General features: G+C 43.5%; 1 protein-coding gene across 1 annotated transcript; it reads right to left on the bottom strand.

The window, feature by feature from the left end:
• Positions 1-2,178: 2,178 nt before the first annotated feature.
• Positions 2,179-10,805, bottom strand: LOC121311587 (cytochrome P450 2K1-like; the record flags this gene model as incomplete). The annotated part of the gene is made up of 9 exons (XM_041243976.1): positions 2,179-2,873; positions 3,209-3,350; positions 4,059-4,246; positions 4,429-4,570; positions 6,207-6,383; positions 7,133-7,293; positions 7,552-7,568; positions 9,708-9,858; positions 10,611-10,805. Coding segments are annotated over 9 exons (1,358 nt in total), but the record flags the coding sequence as incomplete, so codon positions are not given.
• Positions 10,806-10,927: the final 122 nt, after the last annotated feature.

The following is a 10,927-nucleotide window of genomic DNA, read 5'->3' as shown; positions in this document are numbered from 1 at the left end:
CCCATGACGTAGCCACACCCCGCATTGAATACGCGGTCAACCACCCAGGTGGGGGTAGGCCGGCATTAGTATACACAGTCAAAACCTTGTCCACAATCCAATGGGACAGTAGCTGCTTAGAGAGGGCTTGACCCAGGGTCTGTTCACCATGACAGACGAAGAGCTGGTCAGACTGACACTATTCACATAGCATATGAATACCTGAACCGGGCAGAGGGAATTTAATCTCCTATACAACTCCTCTGCAAAGGGAGGGGGGGTGGAAATCTTCTAGTCCCCCCTGTTGATTCAAGTGAAACACTGTAATCACCTTAGGAAGGAAAGTAGGGTTTGTGCGCAACGATACCGTTTCCAAACACGCTTACAGGAACTGTGCACGGACAGTGCCTGTAGCTCACTGACCCACTTAGCAGAGGTGATAGCTAACAGAAAGGCTGTCTTCATAGAGAGATATTTCAGCTCTATGGTATCTATGGGCTCAAACGGGGCCTTTGTGAGAGCCTCCAGTACCAAGTCTAGACTCCATTCCGGGAGGACGTCCTTTATAGGAGGTCGTAACTGCCGAGCACCCTTTTGATGGGAATGTGGCAAGCAGATATGGCTGCAGAGGGGGATTTACCTGCCTCTAGTAGATCTTGCAGAAACAGTAAAACAATTGCTATAAGGCAATATACGGGATCATGGCTTCTGGCCATGCACCAGTTTGGAAAAAATCTCCATTTATAGGCACGTAAAGCTCTTCTGGAAGAAACACTTGCGTGTAGGGCAGACAGAGGGTCCCATTCAGGGGACAGACCCACAGCTGGAGCCTGCCCAGTTCTGGGTGCTAGAGGGTGCCTCTCGCCTGACTGAGGAGATCCATGCACAGCGGGATCTCCCAGGGCTGGCCCTGCAGCAGCTGGCAGAGGTTCGAAAACCAGGTTCTCCTGGGCCATCTGGGGGCCACCAGGAGAACTGTCGCTTCCTCTCTCCTGACCTTCTCGAGGAAGGCAGGGAGCAGTGGTATAGGCAGATAAGTGTATAAAAGTGCTTTGGGCCGTTCGTGTGCAAGGGCATCAGCACACCTAGTAGACCTCCACAGCTGCGAAGGGAGAACCACAAGGGCAATTGGTCATCTCTGCCATGGCAAAGAGGTCAACCTGGGCTTCCTGGAAGCGTTCCCAAATACGCTGCACCACCTGAGGGTGCAGTCACCATTCTGATGGGTGAGGACCCTCACTGGAGAGGAGGTCCGTCGCCCAGTTCACCACTCCGGGAGATGTACAGCCCAGAGGGACAAGAGGTGCCTCTGTGCCCAGATCAGTAGCCAAAAGGCTATGTGGTGTAACCCCTGGGACTGAAGCCCTCTGTGGTGGTTCACGTACGCAACCAGTGACACGTTGACACTGACGGCTCTCAGCTCTAGCACGTTTATGTGCAGGGATGTCCAGCGGCCCGACCAGGATCGCTTTTTTATTTCCAGTAATAAAAATCAGTGTCCAATTCCCTACATGCCTCTTTTGATGGTACATTCCAAAACTACGTTTCCGTTATCAAATAAGATCCATTTTCACATAAAGCAAATATGTGTTTTTTTATTATTATTGAACTCAAAGAATGAATATCTTTATTAAAAAATTAAAACATTCATATAAGGCCATTTTCCTTTGATATCAGGATATATCTTTTAAATTTTTTTTTTTTTTTTTTTTTTTTTTTTTTTTACTTTTTAACATTATAGGCCTTTTCCAGTAAGAACATGTCCTTCGGAGTCACAGTTGTGAGATATGTGCATTTTGACTCCTTTAGTGCAAGCTTCACATGCCAAAATATAGTTGATCTAATTTTGTATGGGGTCGATTGTCAGAACAATTCAATGCTGTACAGCAACTTAGTTACAAGCAAACTCTCTAATCTTATACCATTATTTTCCAAAGTGATAATAAGAAGTGGCGTGGACATCACTGACAGAGATTATTTGTATGAGAGAGGGATAATAACCAGGTGATATTGTAGAGAGAATACGTGTTGAAATACCTAATAAAGGTAATTCATTAACATGGGTAATGGTTTTACTTTAATGAGCACTCTTAGTTACAACACATCGCCCAGCCGAGCTCAAGATCACAGAAAACAACACGCAGCACCCTTATCTCTTTAATGAATTTTATCAAAAAGGAAAATTATACGGAACAAAAACAGAAAAGAAAATGAGTATCAATACAGTCAATACAATCAAGTCAGTATAATAATCTCAGCAAGCATAGCATTAAGATAATATCTCAGCTTCAGTGTAAATATCAATTACATGTAAAAGCAAGCATTCCTCAATTGTCTAGAATTTGTCTTTGTATAAGAAGTGACCAGATTAAATAATATGAATCTGCAAGCAGGGTAACTGTGTGAATATGAGTCAGAAAATAAGTGGCTGTAGTAAGGTCTAGCAGATGCAGTAAGGCAGGGTCACAGTATCACAGGGTCTCAGTGTGATAGAATCCTGGCAGTTCAGTAGCTGAAGGGTCCAGTGTGAGGGGTCAGTGGCTGTAGTAAGGTCTAGCAGATGCAGTAAGGCAGGGTCGCAGTATCACAGGGTCTCAGTGTGATAGAATCCTGGCAGTTCAGTAGCTGAAGGGTCCAGTGTGAGGAGTCAGTGGCTGTAGTAAGGTCTAGCAGATGCAGTAAGGCAGGGTCGCAGTGTCACAGGGTCTCTCAGTGGCTCAGGGCGCACAGTTGGAAGGGCTGGGGGCTGGAGGTGATTCCAGGGGTGGGGGTGAGGTCCAGTTGCTCAGGGCTGACCTCCTGGGGCGGGCGGAAGTGAAACTTCTGCAGGAGCATGGTGAAGAAGAGGAAGAGCTCCATCTTGGCAAGGGTCTCTCCAAGACACACCCTCCGACCTGGGGGGGGGTTAGAGGATTACCGACTCAGGATTAGTAAAGCAGCAACATACTGATTTGTATCCTGAAATGGAAGTTTGAATGAAAACAGGTTATCGTCAATAATAAGCTTTCCGTATTGCATATATTGTATTGGTAGAATAATCTGCACTCGCATGTTTTCATCTGAATCTGAAGGCTTCGTAGCGATTGTTACCTGTTCTATATTCCATTAGGAAACTGGTTGCTGGTTGCACCTCTATTGATAGCAGTTCCCTTTGCTGTTAAAATGCCAGGGTGGAGGGGGGTTAGCCCCTATCCTGTCTAACCTGGTCCCTTCTCTCTGACACACTGACCTGCTGAGAAAGGCATGAAGGCGTCTCTCTTGACAAACTTGCCCTGTGCGTCCAGGAAGTGGTTGGGGTTGAACTGGTGAGGGGTCTCCCACTGTGTCTTATCAGAGAGCACGGAGGAGAGCAGCGGGATCACCGGGGTACCCTTGGACACACACACACACACATTTACATAAAGGTAAAATAACACAGCTAACCTAATTTAAGGAGACATGTCTGTCAGCTATACAAATGAGGAAACATTAGCATCACTCCTACACTACTGTATTAAGTGGAATTATTTAGTAATAAAAGACAGACCATTTGTTAAAATAAGTGTCAATCTTGCTTTCGTCAAAATCTCATTCCAGAAGGAATACTGCTCTAGGAATGAACCCACTGTATTTATGAATTAGCCTTTTCAAAATGCAGAAAGCACTGCCTCCCATATCTATCTCATATATATCTAACCCTAACCCTCTCCTATCTATCTCCAATCTATCTATCCCTAATCCTAAGCCCCCTCTATCTACCTGCAATCTATCTAACCCTACCCCTGAAGATGGGGATGGCAGAAGGTTAGGGTTACAAAGAGGCTTGCTGGCTTGAGATGGGAATGGCAGAGGGTTAGGTTTAGCTCTAAAATAATTCACTGTGTTCAATATTTCATGATGGTCTTAGTGCAAGTCAGATAGCGAAATAAATAGGGAGCATTCCATTAAGTGACAAGTGTTTGAAGTTGGACATTGAGGAACCAATGCCCTCAAACAGTCCTTGTTGGTTTATTAGTTTCTATGTTTTCCATTTGAACAGGAATTTGCATGATGAAGTTGTGGACTGGACCACCCCTATACACTCTCTGTCTCTGTCTCACCTTGGGTATCCTGTACCCCCGGAAGGTGGTGTCCCATGTTGTCTCGTGCAGCATGTTCATGGGCACCACGTTGCCCACTCTCTGGATCTCGTGCAGCACGGCATCCATGTAGGGCATGCTCTTCCTATCTTCGGCCTGTGGGGGGCGTTCCCTCCCAATCACACTCTCAATCTCCTCCTGGACTTTGTCTGTCAAAGGGGAGGATTTACAAACACATTGCAATTAATGATGTTAACAGGTTTATCTGATTGAGAGCACCTAGGACTGAATGGCAAGCAGGGGGTGTTCAGTTCAGAATATAGGGGTTTATTCTCTCTCTCTCTCTCTAAACATGTTTCCCTCTTGAAAGTTAGGGTACCCCGTCGCTTACCCTGAATGTGGGGGTACTTCATCATGAGCAGCAGCCCCCAGCGTAGGGTGGTAGAGGTGGTCTCGGTCCCTGCAGCAAACAGGTTCCCAGATGTGATGGCCATGTTATCCTCGTGGAAATACTTGTTGGAGTTTCTGGCCTCCTGTAAAAGAATTAAGGGCATCAGTGACAACTCCTTTCCAAGGAGATCCATCAACAGCTTCAAACACTCCGTGATAAACTGTGCAGGTAAATCTACAACAACGACATTGTAACAAAGCACCTTCACAAAACTACTGTTAGAAACACAGGCCAAAACAGCTGGGGAATGAAAAGCTAAATCCTACACACCTAAAAAAAGCCTTTTCTACACAGGCCTAACGAGTTAGAGACTAATTTATAGAAAACCGAGTAAATCAAAAAGAAAGAAAAAAACCTACCTACACTAATAAAATGAATCTACACAGGTCTAAACAGAGCTACTGCCCCCCGTGAATGACGGAGGGGATTATGGGAGGGTTGGACTAAAACGTTGGCACTATTACGTTTTGAGACACAGGATTGTTGCTGAAACATTGACACGGGTGGGAAGAATCTTTGTGCCGGATTGGTGAACTTTTCGGAAAATCCCTACACACCTAAAAAAAAAAAAAAAAAAGCCTTTTCCTTGGATGGGCCGGATGCTAATACTTGTTGATTAAATAAAAGACTAATTTATAGAAAACCGAGTAAATCGAAAAGAAAGAAAAAAACTACCTACACTAATACAATGAATACACACAGGTCTAAACAGAGCTACTTGATTTGTCACCCGGTGACGGGAGAGGATATTGGGATTGAAGGATTGGGATTGTGATTTATTGTTAACTATTCATGTGTCCAGATATTGGAATGGCAGATTAAAGTGTCACCTGACGCTGAAAAAAGGGAGCCAGATCTTGGGCGGGATGTTCTAGCATTGGGATTTGGGATGGGATTCATGTTACTTATGTTGGAAAATACTTTGTCAACCAACAGATGATTGCATTGAATGACGGGGAGGAGATTGGTTTTGGGATTGGCGTTTGGGATGTGCCTAGTGATTTTTAACGAAAAAATGTGGCTCGAGAATTTTGAACGATGGACGGGGAGGGGATTCCCGTTGTACTCGGTCGGGTGGTCACCCCTAAACCTAACCCTAACCCTAACCCTAACCCTACAGTAATACAATGAATACACACAGGTCTAAACAGAGCTATTGCCCTCCTCTACCCCTAACCCTAACCCTCCAGTAATACAATGAATACACACAGGTCTAAACAGTGCTACTGCCCTCCTATAACCCTAACCCTAACCCTACACTAATACAACGAATACACACAGGTCTAAACAGAGCTACTGCCCTCCTCTAACCCTAACCCTAACCGGTAGATTGGGATTGGCATCAAAAATAACCATGTTGGGACAACAGTGTATTGGCCAGATATGCAAACACTAACCCTAACCCTACACTAATACAATGAATACACACAGGTCTAAACAGTGCTATTGCCCTCCTCAGTGCTTTGATAGCAGTGCTGAGTTATTGCTCTTCTGAAAAGCTTGGTGGGTTTGACAAAATCCCCACCTGCTGGTGGACAAATATACTGCAGTTTGTATTCATTAACTGTTACCAAGCAACAGACAAAAAGAAACAAACTATAGGAGGGGCATAAAAATGATGTGATGAAAAAAAGATCTTTTAATAGCACTCCCCATTAGGCCACAGTGTTTGTCCCTTGCCAGTCCCTGATAGTGAGGCTCTGCTGTGCTGATATTACCTCTTCTCTCTGCCTGGAGATGAACGTGTCGATGAAGCTCCTCAGGTCATTGCTGTCCACAGTGTCTTTAAGATCCTTGTATATGTTTCTAAAGTACCCCTGGAACATTGTTCCGTTTTGATGAGCCTTCTTGTGATCGGACAGGAAGAAGCCCAGGAAAGGAAACATGTCAAACAGCTGAAAGACAAGGAGGAAGAGGGGGAGTTTAATGGTGGAAATGGCTGTAATGATCCTCGATTAAAGGATTACTGTATTACTCTACACAGATTACTCTGTCACATTGAAAAAAAAGATCTATATTTATCATTCGTGCGTGAATAAATTAATAGACTAGTTCATACACAAAGAATTTCTGCATGCATAATTAAATCTTTTCTAATTTGTTCGCATGTGGAAATGTTTCCATTTAGTAGACAGAGATGGACATCAGATACAACCTGCACATTAATTGAATGGAACTGTTTTCTGTTCACAAAATTAAATGAATTCACTCTTGATGCTTTAATTGCTACATGAGTACAATCCATAGCACTTGGTTTGGGGAACCCAACAATTGAATGGAAATCCCTTTTTACTCCAGCCTGCATTTGTTCCCTCTATTGAAATTGAATTGAGTTAAATGACCGAGTCCCAAACCCCAGGCATCAATGTGCTAAAAGAGGCTCATGAAATGCCAGCTATGTCTCCGATCTGCCAAACAGCCAATAGTAGCCAGAATCTGAATACGTGCAGCAGTAGGATGTGCAATTGCAACGTCAGCAATACTTGCATCAATAACAAACCTACTGCAGATCTTTAGATGATTTAATAGGAGTTTGATCTTATATTCATCTGATCTGACTCCAGCTTTATAAATCAGACCTGAATGCAGCAGACACTAGCAGAGCTGATCAATTTGAGCAGGAGCTCTAATCACTACACTGTACCTGTGTCTTGGGGCTCACACCCAGCCTGACGGCCTCGTTCACAATTCTTTGCAGATTCAGGAACTGTGCGTCGCTGTAGTCGAAGCGGTCTCCGAACACGATGGAGCAGATGATGTTGGAGACAGCAGAGTTGATGATGATTTGGGGGTCAAAGGGTTTTCCTTAGAGTGGGGGAACAAGAAAAGCCACCCGTAACGTCAAACACTTAAGAATCATAAGATAAAACTATATTTTTTATGGCTCTACAAAAGCAGCAGCCAAAACATAAGCCTACTTTCTTCAGAGGAGGGCACTAGCTGAAAAGTTAGTCTGCTTGACTTTCTTACAGTTTTATTTTAAAATAAGAAAAGTCACAACAGAAAATAGCAGAGCAGAATGTGAACCTACTTTCTATGCAATGATTTTAAATAACAAATTACCAGCATCTAGAGATGTGCTAACCAGAAGGAAGTGTCTCAGAAGCAGAGGATATGAAACACAGACCGGACACCATTTTGTTAAAACTTTAACAGGTTTTGGTGGGGGGGGGGGGGGGGGGGGGGGGGTAGGATGGTGGGGCTATAGAGAATCTGTGGTGAGCATTGGCCCGTAACAAGCATTGTTGCACAAATACCCCCGTTTATGTGGGGGAGGGGGGGTATTTGTGACGGGATATGAACCCCCGTACCGCCCGCAGGGTGGGTAGTTTGTTGTGTTAGTCTAAAACTCAAATAACTACGGCCACGTTGGTTAAATTTCGGTTTTGAGTTTAGTTGATGATCCACCTCCCCGTTTAAAATTTTTTTTTAAAAAAAATAGTTATTGTGCAGAGCTGCTGACACTCACACATTGGGGCGTGAGACTTGTGCATTTGGGCCTATTCTCACGCATTAGTATAAAAAATATCATGCAATTTTCAGCAGTTATTGGTGATGATCGAACCATGTTTTCTTTGGAAGCCTTTATAGTTGCTAGCAACTCTAGTTTTTATAGCAACTGTTTTTATTGGATGTTCATAAGATAATAAGAAATATCAAGTTTGTATTTACTTAACGTGGATACAATCGGTGTAATTGCATTTAGAAATATTGTTTGCAAAGATTACAGCAGGCACAGCGCAGACAGAGAGGCTGAGCTGATTCTAGGACATCAATATCAGCAGTGACAGCAGTTTAGAGAACACACCGAACAGCCCGAGAGGGAGGGAAATTGTTTCTTAGTTTTATTAGACATTTGTTATCTTCAGGTTTTGTGCCTTATCTGAACATCCATTATTATGCTGCTAATAATTATTTCACCATTATTTGTTTATATAAGAACAATGTGTTGTCTGAGGTTCACAGGATATAGCCTATCGCTCACCGCTATTATAAAACCAGAATGCTGTAAATTGTAATTTAATAAATAATAAAACAGCCAATTTTTTTAATGTAGTAATATTAATTTATATGATTTGTGGTTGTTAAGCGTTTGACTTAAAGTTTAAATTGCTTTGATGATGGTCTGTCTGCTTTGAGTTCTTTTGCAGTCTTTCTGACCATACCATCTGACTTGTGTTAGCCCAACAGAAAATGAATTGTGGAGCTCAATTTTGAATGATTTATAAATGTGCAAATATATTATCTCTCTGTGTTTGAGCCGAGTTGCTCCTAGCGATGTCATGGTGTACCGTGTGTACAGAATGCCACGGTTTTGAAACCGCAGCATGTTTCCTATACCATGGTCACGAGTTCACAGTTTACCATTATATGCTACAGTAGTTAACACGTTCCTGTCTCTACCAGCGCCTAATTACTGCTTGTCAGTTTTGAACAAAATAAATAAATAAATAAAAAGACCAGTAGAGGTGCTGGCAGTTAAACTGAATGGTGTTCAGCACAGGAAACAGCTGTGTTGAATGTGGGATAGTAAACAAACTCGTGCAAGTAAGGAGGACTGGGGCAATGCGTGTGCTGTTTACTGCTGACAAGGCCAGTTTACAGGAGGATAGTTCAGCAGTAATGATGCTTACGGATTAAACGATTTTCCTTGACTTAGTTCAGACTCCATATTACACTGTGGAAACAGATATTTTTAACATCTTAAGTATACAAAAGTAATATAAAAGAGAATAAATAATACAGTATCGTCATAACAATCCAACATATTACACTCTGATGTGAAAGTGTTAAATGCTGTCTCTCGCCTTCCTCCTCCCAGCTTAAGAACTGTGCGCCCAATCACAGCAGCCGCAGCCTCTCATTTTTTATCCAATCACAGCAGCCTCTCAGTTTGAACCCAATCACAGCAGTCTCTCAGTTTGAACCCAATCACAGCAGTCTCTCCGCTGAAAAAAAATATGTGGCAGAACACATATTAACTAGAGACGGTCTGAAAATGAGCAATCACGTTTTTTAATTTGTGAGTGCCATATGCTGTCTCTAGGATATACATAGCAATTTTAATGGAAACACTACTGTCAAAAACAAATTGGCTTTGTGTTTTTGGGCCCCCTGTGCCCTGGGCCCAGGTTCATTGCATCTCCTAAAGTTATGATAATCCCCCCCCCCCCCCAAAAAAAAAAATACACGCTTACCGCGGACGGTTTGGTAGTCACCTTTTGTGGGACTGGAAGACCTCCACCAGTCTCTGGGACTCCTCGATGATCCGGTCCTCAATGGTCTTCTTCCCCATCCCAAAGTCCCGCAGAGTGGAGAGGGTGAATCGACGCATCACCTTCCAGGACTCCCCCTTACCGAAGACAATACCTGCAGGAAACATAAACAGTAATACACCATGAAACCAGCCTGAAACTCAAACTCATTCCAGTATCAACCTGGAGCTGCCTGCAGCCTGGTCCAAGACTACAATATGTAATCTTATTACAGAGAGATCAATGATCACCTATCATACATACTAGACTACTGGTCCCTCTGCAACATTCTGCCTGTAGTGGATGTAGAAATAGAGCAGAAAGAACCACCACATAAAACAATGAGGTATTTCCTACATCCTCTAGGGGCAGAGTGTTGCAGGGGGGCAGGTCAATGGTCAAAAACTCTGGTGCACCAGCTTTGGTGTTTTCTAACATTCAACACAATGATACAAAGTGACTCTAAAACAACAAGAACAAATCATTAGTTAAGAGAATTGATGGAGTGTCAGCTAGAACAGGACAAGCTGAAAACAACTCATGAAAGTCTTCAAACCTCATGGAGTGTCCCCCAGTAGTCATGAAATGCATTTTTCCAAAGTAGACATGCCAAAAACAAGCCTTTTGGACCTGAGGGTCAACTGGTGTCATAAGTCTAATGCACCATTTCAATTGAAACAACTGCAGAAACCTCTGCCTGGATGATTGGTGCTCGCCACAGAGGCTAAGCTGAAAGCACCAATTAACACAAAGCTTGTTTCAATTGGAATGGTAAATTAGAGCAATCAACACCACTGGCTGTCACCTGTGAACCAACCATTCCTGCTGCAGTTAGGGATGAAGGGACTGGAGGCACGTCTCTCTTACCATTCCCGCCTTTAGAGCCAGTGTTTGTGGTGTGCGTCTGGCCTCTCCCTGAGAAGTCATCTGCTTGGGTTACTAGAGCCTCCTTGACCGCCTCATAGCCTGTCAAAACCACGTACTTCTTGGGACCCATGTGGAAGGTGAACACGTTGCCGTACGTCTCTGAGAGCTGGAGAGAGAAGAGGAGGAGAGATGACTCTCAAAGCATTAGCAGGGAAGTTTGTCTACTTGTTAGAACTTCGAATTAAGTGGCAAGATCTGCTCATTACAGACACATCAGCACAGTTTTAAAAGATGTGTGCCGTGCACTACCAACATGT

Source organism: Polyodon spathula, unplaced genomic scaffold (genome assembly GCF_017654505.1).
Source record: "Polyodon spathula isolate WHYD16114869_AA unplaced genomic scaffold, ASM1765450v1 scaffolds_3277, whole genome shotgun sequence".
Taxonomy (NCBI): Eukaryota; Metazoa; Chordata; class Actinopteri; order Acipenseriformes; family Polyodontidae; genus Polyodon; species Polyodon spathula.
This window is presented reverse-complemented; position numbering and strand designations above follow the sequence as displayed.